Genomic DNA, 17,013 nt, shown 5'->3' on the forward strand with positions numbered 1-17,013 from the left:
AAGAGTTCATATATCTGATCTTACTTAGCAGATGAACTGAAAACAGGATCACTGTTCAAACACGGGCCATATTATTTCTGTTATCAGAGAGCATAACATGAGAGCAATTTAAGGTGCAAATAGAGTTTAAGTGTGACTTTGTCTGGAATGGAGGCAGGCAGCAACCAGTAAGACTCAAGAACAGTCCATCAGAAGGACACTATAGAATCTGTAAGGCAACAAGCAGCCACTGTCTTAGCTGATTTCCATGCCACTAAGCCTCCTTAAAAAATATTCAAAGTATTGAATATAGCTGAACCTGATTTTCTTTGGGACTTAGGATATGCGTAGCAGTACTTTTCTGAAAGAGTGGGGGAAAATATTTACATGAGTATTGGTAAACTCATCATACTAACACAGTACCAGAATCTGAGGATATGAACACAGAATCAAAAATTGAATTAGTGCACCTCAGGTTATTTCATCAGAGTGACAGTACCTGACAATAAAAATACTGATGGTTGTTCCCAGCTGAGAAATACAACGTCCATTAAGACAACCTTGTTGGTGTAATTCTTAGCATCAGTATTTCGCAACTGGGAGTTGACATATGATCAGTTCTGACTCCGTAAGTACTGACCACATCACTCTTCCCATGTGCCCATAGCCCTAGATTTAAACCAAAATAGTTTTCATGGGCAGATCAAGAGTTTTTGCTCAGTGCTACAACTGTCACTACAGAATTAACTTGACAAGGGTCATGCGAATCTAAACGGCCAGACCCAAGATCAACAAAGATCCATCAACACATCTGAGCTTTTGGAATCATACTCCCAAGTTTGTCTGGGAATTTTCCCACTACTACATTTTGCTGCTTTGTGGTTCTTTACTAGCCAGTTGTGGGAAGACTTCCGGAAAATCATCATGAGACCGTATACATCTATTAGTACTCAAGTACCTTAGTTTACATACCCCTTTCAAGCCAATACATTGCAAGTTCTACCAAAAGGAAGCTTAAGAAAGAAGCCTAGAATATTTTGGAAGTCACCTGGCTAGAAGAGTGAAAGCAACCCAAAACTCTGGTTCAAAGCTGTGTATGTACAGATACCATCCAAACCATCCAAGCAAGAGCCTGAATTAGTTCTTCAGGTACATGGGATGGACATGAGTACCATCTTTGAGAGGTATCTCCTAAAAATATTTCTGAATTAGGTGAGGATGTCCTAATAAATCAAATCTATAATTCCTAAGATAGCATTTTATTTATTTCCTCATGTATGCCTATTTACTGCAAAGAATGTGAAGGGATCGTTTAGAGTATGCAAGGAGGTAACGCTACTAGTACTGACACTGCAGTAAAATTAAGGTAAGCAAGGCAATTCCCTGCCATGAAAAACTAAAAATTTTATTGAGGAGAATATCAGTTTACTGGATAGAATAAAACTTTTATGAGCTCATTAATTTGCTCTAAACTCTAGTTTCCAGATACCTGTATTTCCCCCAACTTTTCATTCATATGTGTGTGTGCATATATGTGTATATATATAAAATGCTACATCTTTCCACAAAGACTTAAGCCAAGCGAAGTTTTACATCATTCTTCATTTTAAAAAAAAAGGTATGACAATTTTTAAGCACAACTTTAAAGGCATTTTTCATAGTTGCCCACAGCAGAAACATCACTTTTCTGCCATTTCCATCCCTACAGTACTAGAAATATTAGCCACAGTAGTTTCTATTCCACCTTCCCATTTGAAATAACAGAATGGCAAAGCTAAGTTCTGTCAGGTCTACACAGCACCTAGAGTTTATTCCAGTTAGTTGCTGCACATCATCAATGTGAATTGCAGTATCCTCCAGAAAAGCATCTCCTAAATAATTAATTCAACATTGTACTTAATATAATACAGAACTCAAGCCAGTAGAAAAAACAAGTGCTGCTTAATTCTGCGATGGGTCAAGTTTTACTGCTGCTGCCCCTTCTAAAAAAAATAATTGTATTTTCTCTCTGCTTACAAACATACAAACATGATAAAATAACAAGATTATATACATTACTCTTGAGATATCACAACATTTGTATGGCTTAAACATTTCTAGAAAGTTTTACCTGTCCTGAATGTTCTTCCTGACAATAAGGAAGTAAGATTTAATAAGTCGTTCGATCACTTCACAGTCTCGTTGCTCACGGGCAGAAAGTTTGCGTGCAACGGGTACAGGCTATGTAAAAAAAAACAACAAAAAACAACAAAGCAAAACCACCAATCTCAGTTTACTAATTCTGCTCATTTATATAAGTAAATAAAACTCAAGCTGTGGAGTCTAAAATAAACTATTGCTCTTTGAGTCAGACAGTTTGATAGATGTAACCTCTCTTTTAAACAAACCTCTAGTTTTTCAGAAATAAAGTTAGAGACATGCCAAAATCCAGACCTGTAAGACAAAGGTCACAGGACATCACTACTAATTTTATTTTTTTTTTAAAAGCTCACTAAAGGAACTAAGCTTTCCAAACACTGAAAGCATCTCTATTAAGTGGGTTTTTTTCTTCTTTAATGATTATTTAATATAAAAACGCTAACTTCAGCAAAAAGAGAGCAGGAATTTGAGTTGAGACATGAGCTGAGATTTGTTTCTATACAAAGAGTGATCTAGACAAGAAGTTCACTTGCACAGTAACTTGTGAAAGGAAGCCAGTTATCCCAAATCATAGGCTGGAACTGGAGGGGTGCGGAAGAAAAGATGAAGGACTGGGCAAGAAGGAAGTAGAAGAGACTGGCTAGAGCCCCCTGTCCCTATAATGGTAATTATTTAGAAAGATATCATATATTAGCAAAGTTACAAGATCTGGAATTCAGGTGTTTTCTTTCCTGAGCCTGAAGTACAAAGGGGAGGCATCTGTCTTTCATGACTCACCACATCTAATAGGTTTACAGCGTGTCCTTTCTGAGGACTAGCAGGCAGGGCTGCAGCTGGCTTGGATTTTTCCTCTGTCGATACCTCTTCTGCTTTTGAGGGTTTCAGCATTCCTCTCCAGTTGCCTGTTCCAGGCTCCTGAGATGTATCTCCTGGCCCAGGAGCAGCCTGCACAAACAGCACAATGAAGAAACGTTGGAGAATTAGAACTTGGGCATGGCAAAGCAGTATCTGATCAAATCTACTGTTACTGAGCTATAGGTTAAGACTCAATAAAAATGAGATCTTCACATGTATATTCCCTTTATTCTATTCTTTACATTTTCCACCTTTGTTCTCTCTTTGCTGCTTACAGCTGACACAAAGTACCAGTAAAACAAAAGCTTTCAAAACTTGTATTCTTCCTAATAATGGTATGAAAATGCCACACAGAGAAGCCTCCCAGCACTTCTGAAATACAGAATGGTCTTCCTGAATCATCTGGCTTTTACCGCTTTTACCATACATCCCTGGAGCAGTACAGCCTATACTATCAGGATCTGAAAGTATGTTTTGAAGATAACCACAGCTCTTAGAAAACTTGAATTTAAATTCTTTGGTATTTTATTTAAGTTTATTTATTATATTATATATTGTATTTATTTAAGTACGAACTGAAGTTTCTTACAATAACAGCTTAAAAATATGCACATTTATGTTTCCAGGTACTACAGCTACAAACATATTTGTGCTGTCAGATCTCAATTTATGGAGGGCTTTTTTTATACCAAATCAAAACAGAACAATAAATCTCCATCCTCTGGAAAAGAGGATCAGTTTCTGGGAAGTGCCAGACAAAGAACGACTCGGTAATCTCCTGACAAAGGGACGTAACATCCAACTCTTAAATATTAGGAATGACTGGACCAAAGAAGTATTAGTAGATAGCATCATCCATCACATACTAACAGTATTAAAAAACACCAAAACAGTTTATTTTTATGTGGAACAGTAATGCTTTTTATTTTGTACCTTTCCATACGCCTAGTACCTATTTACTACTGTGCTTTACAATCTATTGCTGTTTGAAAAACATTTGAAGTCATACAAAGCTCTAAACTACTACTACTTATGTCTTGTTTTGGATATAGGAGGAAATAAGCTAAATTTATCTATTGCATTTACAATTGAAACACCACAGGCTGATCTTGAGTCTAAAAAAAAGGAGTGAGAAAGAAAGCATGGCAAACAGAATACCAACAGTTGCATAGTAGGAAGAAACTCAGATAAACTGTCCACATCAGAAATTTTACTAGAATTGTACAACTGCTCAGAGGTGCTGTAAAAAAATACACTACAAGAATTCAAATCAACTTCTGCTAATAAGAGAGAACCATTGATGAGAAATGCTCCATTACATTACTTAGGACTGCAAGACAGCCATTCAAAATAGCAAAAATCCTTATGGCACTCTCATTCAGTATTACTATGGAGTCTGCTGTATCTCCAAAGTAGTTTCAGAAACAAAGCTACATTATTTCCTAAGAAAAAGTGTTGGGTTATGTACCATCTGATAAAGAACAGGTTTTGTGGGAAACACAAATTAAACCAAATTTGGCAGCTTCCTGCAACTTCTTAAGTCAAAACAGTATCCTCACAGTAGCTCTTGACTTCTTTTTAATGTCTGCAGCATATCGCAACTGTATCTAAAACTCTTGAGAAAATACTAGTTAAAAATCTGCCACTGACTAGATTTTTAAACTACTTTGTTCAGGACAGAAATGGCAGCTTTGCACTAGAAGCTGAATGTGCATATGCAATGAAGCAGAAAGCGTAAGTCTTCTCAGTACTCTTAATACACAAACTTGTGACTACCCATCTTTTCTGACTCCAAGTGAAAGCAATTAGCAAAAAAGTCTTTACAGTAATGAGCTTTATTTTAACATAACAGACAGCACACCTGAAGTGTAAAAAACCACTGTAAAATACATTTCACAATTATAAGTAAACCAAGGATTGAACGATTATGTGAAACAACGAAAAGGAGGTTCAGTCTGAACAAAGCCTATAAAGATTCCCTGCAGGAAGCAGGAAACTCACATTTTTAGCTTATCTTCTGTCCTCCTTCTTTAACTGTCAACACATTAAAAACATGCAGTTTAACAACCATGCTGGACACTTTTGATTACAACATTGTTGCACCAAACAATCTACTGACTATTGTTTGAGGCAAATTATGCTGCATACTTGCATCACAACACATTGCAACCAAGAGTTCAAACAGAAAGCAGTGACTTTGCCACCTAATGGCATAGCTTTACCTGTCACTGCAAATACTGGTGTCAGCAGTGACACAGTCTATACTGTGTAGGGCATGCTGTGTCAGTGACAGAGCACTAAACACCAACTGCTTTCCATACTATCTGCGATGCACCACAACAGAAATGTACATGCAGTGCTTATAGAAAAAAAAAAAATAATCAAGACAGACCTTGCCATCAGCCTCAGCAGAAGCAGCAGTAACAGTCTCCTGGGAAGCAGGTGGCAATGCACCTGGAGCTTTAGTAGACTAAGGAAGGTAAAAGATGCAGGGAGGGGGAGGGGGAAAAATTCAACTGAAGACCACCAAATCTACCTAGCAAATTTTATACACTTTTACTAGCATCTTTAAAAATCCAGAAAATATTTTAAATTTGTAACCAAAACAGTAATGTAAGTAGAAAAAAGAAAAAAGCATCTCCAAGACAGTGAAGAGACTTTGCATTTATCTGGCCTTCAATTTCATTTCAACTCTATACTGATGACATAAATATGAAGCCAATGAAAGAGAAGGATCAAAGATCACTGAAAGCGATCTCTAGATGGCTACCTTAAATTCACCGTTCATCCACCAGTTGGCTTCCACGGATTAAAGGCAGTAGATCCGTTCTGGAACTTAGTCTCACTTCTTAAGCTAACAAACTTAATGAATCAATTTCTATCAGCTGTAGTAACTCTTGTTACAACCTGTGAGGAGTTTAAACTATATTCTGTATATTTGGATTCTGAATACTTCACATATTTAAAATATCTAACTGTCTAAAATTCCATCTGAGTGTCAGACCATTCATTTCTACAGCCAGGCAATGTTTTCCATGACACTTGGTTCTTCCACGCAGGTACGTACTTGTCATTGAACTAATCCCAAAACCTGGCAAAACTAAGCAAGCTCCAGAGATAGAACACATGACTGGATTATGACAGTCAATTGAAAATGCCACCTCCACCATCTTCTCCCAAAGTAATTGAGACTGCAATAAACTGCAGTTTTAAGAATAATTTTAAAATAAACCACCAAAAAACCACCAACCACCAAGTCACTACGTTGGCTCATTGAATTTAAATCACCTGTTTGTTTTGAAATCAGTCTCAGCCATAAATTTAAGCACGCATGTTCTGACTCCATCTTTAACATCTGCAGGCATTTTAAGCCTTTCCTCAAATGACATTCAAGAAATAATCGTAATATTAATGTAAATTTACATGCAAGTTTTCAGAAATCCCAGATATAAAACCTGCCAAAAACTGCATCTTTAGAAGACGGTAACATTCTACTTCATCTTATGAAATTGAAGGAAGTCAGTCAATACTTGGGAGCTCCCAAGACTGTTACTAGCACAGCATATTGACATTTCCAATACTTAGATTGGATCAAAGAAGAATGCATTAAACTTTAAATGAATGAATCAACAGAAATCTACATTTACTTACCTTGTCTCGTGGCACGGCAGAAGGCAATTCCCTGGCTAACCTGTTACGCCTTTGTTCCTTTAAAAACAACCCAGCAAGACCTCAGTTATGTATTACTCTATATCAACACATGTGCAAGATTCATATTTTACAGATAACTTATATTTTTGAGACAAACACTAGTAATTTCATCTCATCCAGTGTCATATAGCCATAATACAATCCTATGAAAACTTCAATTACGTGGATAAAACTACTCTGATTACCTGGTTAGAAGTAAATTCCCAACATAAAAACTTCTGCTAAACTTTTTGCAATGCTCTCCATAATCAAAACTAGAGCCTTTAAAAAACAAATTCAAAGCTAGACAGTTTGGCTTAGTATAGTGAGGGCCCTACAGCCTTCATTAAGCTTTAAATCTTTGAAGTAACCTAAAAGGATTTGATTCTGTGGCCAGCACAGTTAACCATGACTGGTCCAAAAGGGAGAAGGAGGCGGCAGAATTCACTTTATAGCAAACTAGAATTGAAAGCAATCAGGACAAAGATCTGATTTTTTTCTTGAAATTAAGAATTGTCCACTGAATAAGCATAAGATGTTTTTTACTTGCTTTGTTTCTTCAAAAATTTCAATGTCCTGTTTAGGAAAATATTGGGAAAGAACTAGTTTAAGTAACACTCAGTAATACAATAATCACGTATGTTCAACTTCACAAAGTCCTATTTTTTTTAGTCACGGCAGTCACACACACATTGTTTCTGAACTAGATTCAAGAGCAGTCTACCAAGGCAAATTCAATTGCATACCCAGTCAACACAAATTTTGCGTATAGAAGAAAGTAGAAGGTTAAAACTAAAGAGCAGAAATGATAACGTAAGCATTCAAAAAAAGAACATTACTATGAAAGAATACTGGACAAGCAGGGGAACACAAGAACTCTTAGCGAACTCTTAGCCAGATGGACGAAGTACTACAACAAAATCAGACTGCAAGAAAGAACTGAGCAGATCAGTTGTAGAACAACTGCTTCTCTAGGACAATGACAGCAACAAGTATTATCAATCAAAGCTGGGCTTGAAAATCAGGAAAACTACTGAAATTGTAAAAGACTTATGGGAATGATGGAGAAAACTGTCTTAAGGAGATGGAAGCGTGGTAACACAGAGACTCAGGAACAATGCCAAAGGGAAGCAAAAATTAGGACCTCAACAGAGAAAACAATACTTGTATTATCCTTTCATAAAAGAGAGGAACATTATAGCTATTGATACATTGTCAGAGACAAAATGTAGTTACTTGAACATTAAAGAGTATTTCACAACTATCTAGTTTCTCTTCTGAAAATTTCATTTCATTAGCCAATACTCAGTTAGGTGCTCATCTTATCTTCCAGACAGAAATACAGGCACAACTGTTTTCAGTGAAATATCAACCACTGTCCGTGAAAATCATATGCAATATAAATCTAAGAAATCAACAGATCACATGCTAAGAGTATAGACCATATTTTTAATATACCACAGTTTTATACTTCAAAATGTAGATCCGTGCTTCAGTGAAAGAAAATGAAGCATCTGTTCTTTTACCAATTATTTAGGCTCTTACCTAAAGGAGTCAAAAGACTTCTAGGAGAATGGGCTTTCTTACCTCTATGTTGTTATTCATTAAACCACAGGCATCAGCAAAGTCTGGATGTTTGGTATTGATATAAGCTAATTCAATGGCCACTAGATTATGAACCTGCAATGCAATGTCATTCACAGTTCAAAAATTCAGTGAGTAAATCTAATACTAGTGAAAAGCAATGACCTACGAAGCTAGAAAGCATAGTTTAACTGTCCATAAAAAAAAGGACCATTCTTACTGCCCCAAAGACATTAAAATTCTGATCCAGAGGGCAAGAATGCAGTTCATTCACTCACTGTAATACATTAAGACCTTCAACAGTTTTGGATGTTACATCAGTTTAACTTGTTAGCCTGATTAAGCTAACTGCTTTCCAGCCATAAATAAACAAAACTCAGCAATGTAATGAGCATAAGCTGTATAGTAATGAAGTGAGCTATACAGTCAACCTTCAGCCACAAGCCACATACAACATCTGAACCAGTGAGGAATGGCTCTCTATGGGGGATAGTGAATGTACGGAACAATTTTTGCTTTTCACATAAAACATATGCAGTCAATAACTGAAACACTTTGTTTCCCCCCAAATAAGTAGCCCAAAGCAGACTTTTATATTAAAATAAATTTACTTGAAGACAGAAATTGAATTTTTACTTCTCACTATATAAAAGGCATTACAAGAAAAATCACCATTTGTGTTGATTTTATCTCTGAAACACACAGAATAAGGACTACAATTTAATTTTCATCATTAAATTTTGCATCCTGAACTCTACAGTAAACACACAGCTTCTGATACAAGGGAGGGAAATATACCTATATTGGAAAGACCAGGAGATGCTAAATCCCAGTTTTGGTAAAACTCTTCTTGTGAAATTGGAAAATAGGGGACAATGAGCTGAAGATGGTTTCCCCCCATCCCTTTCATTTTTATGGATCTATCTTCTAATACAGAAGTTTCAAACCATGTAGATTGATTCCTTTAATAACTTGGGTTCTTAACATTACAGAGCAAACAGAAGCATGAAGAGAGACTCCAGAAAACACACACTTTTTCCAGCAAGTAGATGGAAAATTACCATTTCATTTGTGACAGGAAGCCTTCTACGCAGAAGACAGGTTACTACTTCAACTATGGCATCATGCAATTTAGGAAACCTCAGTAATTCCTAAAAACAAACCAAAAATTTACTGATAAGACTTCCAGAATTTTTTAGGGAAGTGCAGGGAAAAAAGCCCATTAATTACAAACATAATCCTAAAACATGCATTTTTACCTGCGTACTGTAATTACTACAATGCTGGATAATCCTCTGCATTTCTTCATGAACCAGCTCCACACAGCGTAAGCTAGGTTCTTCTAAACGTTTGATTTGCCTTTTTACCAGTAATTCAAATGAAACTTCAGGAACAAACAAGGCAGGACGAGGACCCTAGTTCAAAAGGAGAGAAAAAGCCACTAAATTGTTTATTAAAACAATATGCATTTCTAAGGAGTAGTATCTGATGAAGCCCAGAATAAATCAGGTCACAGTACTCACACCCAAAAGAACACTCAGAACAGGTCTTAATAGAGAAATATGTTACAAGAATATTTAAATATAAAAGCTGTAAAACAGAAAGTTGTTACCTTTAAGACAAACTCTTTGTTAAATAAGAATTAACCAGCATCCTTATAGAATTCTTGAAGATTTCTACCTACTAATGTCACTCCTTACAACTATGAACAATTCTTTTCATGGTTGTGGATCCGAGTTTAAATGAAATTTATTATAAAAGCAACGACATTCTCTTCCTAACTTCTGAGAGAAAAGTTACCATTATTTGACAGTCCTATGCATGCAGCTCTTACTGCAAGGTAGGTGGGGTTCCTGTTCAGTATAACCATACTACAGTGTAATTGATTACAGTGTTTGGCATAATTTCATTTATGACCATATAGACCAATGCTTAGCTATAGATAAAACATTTTCTACCTGAAATTTCATTTTTTAAATCAAATGAGCTTTAGAAACACAAAGACGTCAATGTCGCATGAAAACAAGGCACCTCTCCTGTTACTAAATGCTATTTTACATTTACAGAAGGGTGATAGCACGCACATACATCATTGCTACAAAGTACCTAAAGTGCTCCAAGTTTGAGTAATTACTGGTCTTACAGAAACCTGTCTGTCTGTCCACACCCAACAGAACACAGTACAAAAGCAGACCTAACACGCTTGACATCCAAAGTCAAGCTCTAAGAAGTGAACATTCTATATACTACAAAATTTAAAAGTGAACTTCCTCTGTTAATTCTTAGCAACACCAATTCCCATATTCACAAGAAACCAAATCTGTCACGTAAACACTGAACTACTGAAGAGTTGCGTCCCTTATACAGGATTAAAACATTGAATGTGTCCTAGCCCATGCATCTCATACTGAGTCTCCATAACTAAGAGAAGTGCTTAATGCAAAATAAATGCAGAGGCAGTCTTCCATCACCATTTCTGTAATGTATAATAGCTTCAGCACAGCCAAAGTGGGCCTGAGCTTTATTTGAGCCTGTAAATTACAGTAATGAGAGGTAAGCATTCACCTTAAACTCATTCCATATAGGAAAATGGCTGCAAATTTGGATATTGTAATTTTTTTGACTTAAAATACCAAAAAGCAGGATTCAGCCTCTTCATATTAACTCATTCAGCTGAGGTTATTAATACACAGGACTGAAGGAGCACAAATTTGTTGAAACCTTATCTTCAGATCCAACATACAGCAATAACAGAAATACAGAAAACCAACTCACAGTAGCATTTCTAATGGCAGTCAGAATATCAATTGTGTTAAGGCCACCCAGTGGGTCAACAGATTCTAAAGTTCTTCCAAAGGTCTCATGAAAAATGTAACAGATTCTGGCTCCACCGCACCTAAAAGAATAAAACAACAACTGAAGTAGCAAACAAGAAAAGAGCTCTCATTGCAAACCTTTTTTACAGTTACTAGTATCCAAACATTTTTGAGTATGTTACGTTCCAGTGCGGTACTATTGCCAATGACGGCCTGCAAGAACCACTGGGTCACTTAACTGCTCAGTCAGTATTCTAGAAAACCATTTGGTACTTACAGCTCTGAAGTCTCTATGTATTTTGCTGTTCCTTCAATAGTGTTACAATACTCTGTTGCAAATTTGGTAATAAGCTGCAATAAGGTGGCACTTTTGTCCTCAACAGGTTCCCCATAGCTGTTTAGTAGAGACTGGTACTGAGCAGCTAAAACATTGATTCTGGTTTTCAGTTCTGGCAAGCAATCCCTGATATGATGCATCAGTAGTCTAAAAATAGAGAACAGTCCCTCATTAGAAAGGAGAAAAAGTTTCATCTTTATCATCTCCAGCAAAACAGAGAAAAGACAGAAAATAATCACCAAAGGAAAACATTTACTCAGGAAAATAACAGCAAATTCAGAAACTGAATTTGGAACCAAACAGAGTTTTCCTTAATGTATCACTGCACATCACCAAAAGAGAAAGGCAAGGTAAAAATAGATGCTTACACATATTTCTAACACCAATTTATAGCTTAAAGTATCTTTAAAAGCTCACATTTATTTTCTTTTACTTAATACGTAATACCTGTTCAATGTTCTAGCAAGGTACTTGGTTCCATTTCGATTGGCTAAGGAAGGATACTTCTTTTGAAGAAAACCATACTCGTCACGAATGGAATCAGCCACACTCTTCTTATTATTAATATCCAACTGACTCCTGAAGTTAAAAGGCAGAGTTACACACTAGTTAACAGATGCAAAGTAAAAATAAAATTACACTTCTGCTTTTCTGGACAGGACATCTAACAGCTGGTTTTTGCTTTACACACCTAACATCTTCCTCAGACAATAAAGGGGTTTATTTGTTGTTCTGTGCAGCATAGTCAACAAATCAGTATGAACAGCAGCTGTACACAGACTAAGCAACACCTTTTTATCAAAACTACATGAGATTTGACCTGGCTAATGCAAAAATAAAATGAACAGTACTACAGGTACTACAGCCATTTGCAGTTAGGCCTAACATAAACAAGATCTGTAGCGGATCAGTGCTAATATTAACAGCTGACCACAGGCATCCCTCAAGCTCAAAAATAAGAGCAGAAAGAAGTGCACTTCCAGAAGTGTCCCTACTCCTTTCTAAATTAGCAGTTGGTTGAGTGGAAGGACAGGATTTTGAGAAGTGAGCAACAAGCTTCTCATTTACTCAGAAGTTAATTTCAACATCGTCACCTTATTCTTAAAAAAACATATTCATGGGTAAAAAAGCCAAAAGCATTACCTCACATTAAGTTTTGAAAATAGCATCAATGTGCACAGACAAACCTGTTCACTACTCCAATGATGCCAAGTTTGACTGGAATCACTCTTCCCATAAGCACATCCATAGCATCAGTGCCAGCATCCATGAGATCCAGTTTTGTGATAACAGCTAGGGTTCTTCGACCTACCAAAAGGAAAACTCACTCACAGGGATGTTTTGTCTCGACCAGGGTAGCTAAAACTCATCATTCAAAAAGTTCTTCAGACAGCTGCATGAAGTTTGACACTGCAAACCAGCAAAGACCAGCACAAGAACATGTTCTATTAGTATATCTGCAGTCCCTTATTAACAGGAGTGTAAGTATTTGGCTGGTACTGCTCCTCCCCCAGATCTGGCTAAAGGAAAAGGTTCAGGCACCATGCAGTTTGAAAGGAGCCATTACTCAGTACAACAAACACTTTTGCATACTACGTGAGGTTAGAGGCATTACCTAGTCTCCTCCACAAGTACTCAGTAAGGCAGGCAGGGGACTCACAAGTGTGAGTGGACTGAACATATTTCTAGCATGTATGCAGGACCAGACATAATGGCAATCTGTTTCCAACTGCATTTGAAATACCACTACCCACGGGAGAAGCTGCTAAAGAAGGCAACAGGCCCACTTCCAGCACAGTGCATCAAATACATAGCTGAATGCCCCAGGAGACTGAATAGCTTGAAATCCATCCACTGAAAAAGCTTTAGGGGATTCAATTTTGCTAATGAAACATACTTTTATTCAATATGTGACTGAATGTTTTCTGAATTCAAACTAAACTTTATACTGGACACTGTGAAGGACAAAGTGACCTAAATTCATTAAATCTGTAAATATTGCACACCTAAACAAGTAAGCTAACATGCACAGGATTTGTCCGAGACCTTAATATTTTCCAGGTTCTTGGGTCTGAAAAAAAAGTGGCAAGAACTTTTTCTTTAAAAATATAACACACTGAGTCTAAAAATAAACCAGTCTAAAAATTACCTCTGTAAAAAAAAAAACAAACTACTGAGTCTAAAAATTACCTCAGTAAAATCAGCAGGTTTTCAGGTCCTGAAACTTTCAGATGAATGCAAGTCAGAGAGTCTACCTTTAGTACTTCAAGTTCTCATTACATACCATTATTCCTACAGAACCTGCAATATGAGCTGCCACTCCAGACCCTTAAGGTTTAGAATTTTGAAAAGTGATCCAAGAGTCACAGCTCATCATTTTTATAGGGGCAAATTACAAGGAAAGGGTCTGCTGCCTTGAACCAGGACAACTGGACCAAGAATCCTGCCTGAAGAGGTTCTCCCTTAAGGTTATGGGGCTATGGAACCCATAAAGGCTTACGCAGACAGACCAGAGTCTGGAAACAAATCAAGAAATGTTATACTTCATGGGAAGAAAGATGGGAGGGTAAAGCATGCCAACACTAAATTTTAGCCTAATTTCAGTATCCCTATTTTCTAAGTATACTCTTCCATATCATTTCAAATCACACAGTGCCATTTATTAGTCAATGATACCAACAGCACTTTGCATAAAAAAGAAGCATGCAACCAGTAGCTTCAGATCTGTTTCAAAGTCATAAAGTAAATACAAAACCATAATCCTCTTTTTAGATTAAATCAAATCAGTCCCATCACATAAATGCAGGACACAAAAATGGATACTGACAGTATATATTGATTTTATTCTTAGAAGCAGTCACTTAAACTAACAGCTAGACAGTCAATTACTAGCTGCAGGATGGTGTATTTCCTCTACTAAAAGAAACAACCAACATGGGACAACAAAGCATGAAGCCATCCTAACAGATTAATGTAAACTACTAAAAATCTCAACCTCCCCCATTTTATGCCATTTTAATGCTCTGGAAACAGAAACGGCACCTATGACTACTAAAATAGGTATTTGGCCTGTTCATAAGCCAGAAATCTATTAGGTATTAATTCATCACAACATTCTCTGAGTTACAGAAACTGCAACAGGAAGTCTTTAAGCAAATATAAATGTATTTTCTAAGAAATGCAGTGACATGTGTTTTCCTTACTACTTTTTGCCCAAATGACTTCAGTTTATTTTAGGAGTTGAATTACAGGATCCAGATTTTCTGCTGCTTACCATCTGGATCCACCTCCCGTGCAACTTTAAGTGCTTCTGAAGTGGCCATGTCCGTGTTAGCAGCTGTGACTGCCAGAATAATTGAATTTGGGTTGCTGATGAATTGAAGGATTAGCTCTCTTATTTGGAGTTCAATGTCCTTAGGCTGATCACCAACAGGCACCTAGAGAAAAAATAATGTAGAACTGTTCAAAATTGTACATTTATGCCCGTGTGAGACCACCCATTGAAAGTTCATACCCTATAACACAGTATAAGATAGTTTTCCAGTCCTTTCCTTCCCCCTTCACAAACAAACAGGAAAGAAAAGAAATATCTTACAAGGTGTAAGAACTAAAACCTCATAGAAATAATAATCAATTCAAATTATTTGATATTGTTGTCAAGGCAGCGTGGTATCCGAGATCCACCTGAACAACTGGTAGAGTAGGGTGCATACGTGTGCACAGGCAGGGAAAGATATCATTTTGTCATCTTCGTGCTGCAGAAAATCATTCAGTATAAAACCTGATCAAACAGGACTTGAACATTTCTTCTACTGTATCTTACTTTATACAACTTCTTACATAAAATACACGTAGCAACTTCTGGAGAAGCAATGGGGGAAACATCTTCAACCTTGCCAACTACCCATCTATCTGCAAGTACAACTTTGAAACTTCAATTTCTACCTCTTCGATTAAAAAAAGGAACATGCAGCCCACACAATGCTTCCAGTCCCTCAGCTGTATATAGAAAGAGGAAGAACTTAAGCAAAGCTACCTCTTAAAACAGCAAAGAGCACCAGAAACCCAAATCTTACACCAGAAGATGGTGACATCTCAAATTTATACAACCAGCTACTTAAACCTGAGGAGGGCTGTTTATCTAACAATATTGAATAATTCCAAAGAGTGAGCATACACTTCTTGCTTCAAAATACATTGTTCACAGTCAGTCAGAAGAAAAGCATTCTGCATCTTACCTTTGTCATTCCAGGTAAATCCACAAGAGTCAGATTTACAACATTAGATGAAAAAATCTTAAGATGAATAGGTTCAGGACTGATCCCCTAGAAATATATATTAATAATAAAAATTAATCACTGTACTGGATTATTTAAATGCACCCTTCAGAAAACCAAAAGCTGTAGTGTCATACTAGAAAAACTTTCTTCCATCATACACCTTAAAACTACATGATAAGGAAAACAAATGCCAGCCACATCTGTCAATCAATTCCTTTGTCTTTGGAAGAAGCCCTCCCTCAGTATAATGTATAAAATCTTCTCTATTTCAGTGATTATATAGACATGTAAGAACAGAATACTTGATTTTACAATTACAGATAAAGCCATGTTTGTGGAAAAATGGAAGCAAGTTTAGCTCAAATTTTATGTTTTGCACTATTATTACAGAAGCTTTGAACTAAACCAACAGCAATTCTCTGCATTTTCTTTAGCTGAAGTAATTTATCCAATGAACAACGAAAAAAAATCTCAAGATAGCAAGCAGCATTGTGTTCTTCATTAGAATACTTCAATGCTTTTCACTTCTGTCAACATTGTTTAAGAAAGTTTTAAGCAGCAGAGAATCTATACCAAGAGAAAGATGAACAGTCCAACATTTACCTTATTATTTCCTGAAATCCTCTCAGTTTCATTTTCTATTTCCTGACGAATCTCATCAAAATCTGTATAAATCTGAAATACAGAAGAAAAAAATTGTTTAAAAATCAAGGACAGCATCCACCTACCTAATTGCAAAATAATGCTCTGTTCTCCAAGTGACAGTGAAAAACTCTGTAACTAAGTATACAGAAGGCAAGAAAAACTAAGAATGACTATTCGCCCTTAAGCTAATGCTAGCAACAATCATCAGTGCTAAAAATTGCAGAAATTGGAATCTTGGTATTTAATCTATTGATCAATGGTAGTTATTAACATTTATTACCCCAACAACAACAGACAAAAGTATAAAATAATGTTCACCTAAAGAGAATCTCAAGCAATTCCATTTCTAATCTAGCTGCTATCCTTTGAAGTTAATAAACATGTAGCCTGAACCTCTTCTCATCTCAGAGAGGAAGAAGAACAAGAACAGTTTCATTTCAAAATTTTTCCACTCTTGTCCAAACTGTTATCCTTCCACCAATCCAAAATGACCTGGCACAGAGCTACCCTTGCGCAAGTTCCCTCTGCATTTGTCTCTAGATCTCTTTCAATTTCTAGCACTGCCCAGGTGAGGAAATCAGTTTAAAGTAACAAACACTTAAGTAATTCATCTGCCAACAAAAAGATTACTTTCTTCAAGCAAAGAACTAAACTTTGACTCTCTTATTGAAGTCCTAGGTCATCTGAG

The 17,013-nt window shown here is 36.5% G+C and overlaps 1 protein-coding gene across 5 annotated transcripts in view; it reads right to left on the minus strand.

The window, feature by feature from the left end:
- Positions 1 to 17,013, minus strand: part of DNM1L (dynamin 1 like) — a 39,285-nt gene that overhangs the window by 2,852 nt on the left and 19,420 nt on the right. For 3 of the 5 annotated variants that reach the window (XM_037390279.1, XM_037390278.1, XM_037390283.1), the window contains 14 exons: positions 16,284 to 16,355; positions 15,639 to 15,725; positions 14,675 to 14,837; positions 12,588 to 12,708; positions 11,848 to 11,979; positions 11,341 to 11,547; positions 11,023 to 11,143; positions 9,507 to 9,662; positions 9,309 to 9,398; positions 8,251 to 8,343; positions 6,625 to 6,681; positions 5,366 to 5,443; positions 2,896 to 3,063; positions 2,090 to 2,199 (listed from right to left, as the gene is read on the minus strand). In XM_037390279.1, the coding sequence (XP_037246176.1) occupies positions 2,090 to 2,199; positions 2,896 to 3,063; positions 5,366 to 5,443; positions 6,625 to 6,681; positions 8,251 to 8,343; positions 9,309 to 9,398; positions 9,507 to 9,662; positions 11,023 to 11,143; positions 11,341 to 11,547; positions 11,848 to 11,979; positions 12,588 to 12,708; positions 14,675 to 14,837; positions 15,639 to 15,725; positions 16,284 to 16,355 (1,655 nt within the window). The remainder of the gene's footprint in view (positions 1 to 2,089; positions 2,200 to 2,895; positions 3,064 to 5,365; positions 5,444 to 6,624; positions 6,682 to 8,250; positions 8,344 to 9,308; positions 9,399 to 9,506; positions 9,663 to 11,022; positions 11,144 to 11,340; positions 11,548 to 11,847; positions 11,980 to 12,587; positions 12,709 to 14,674; positions 14,838 to 15,638; positions 15,726 to 16,283; positions 16,356 to 17,013) is intronic. The other 2 variants (XM_037390282.1, XM_037390281.1) reach the window with 1 other exon arrangement.

The sequence above is a fragment of the Falco rusticolus genome, chromosome 5, assembly GCF_015220075.1.
Source record: "Falco rusticolus isolate bFalRus1 chromosome 5, bFalRus1.pri, whole genome shotgun sequence".
Classification (NCBI taxonomy): Eukaryota; Metazoa; Chordata; class Aves; order Falconiformes; family Falconidae; genus Falco; species Falco rusticolus.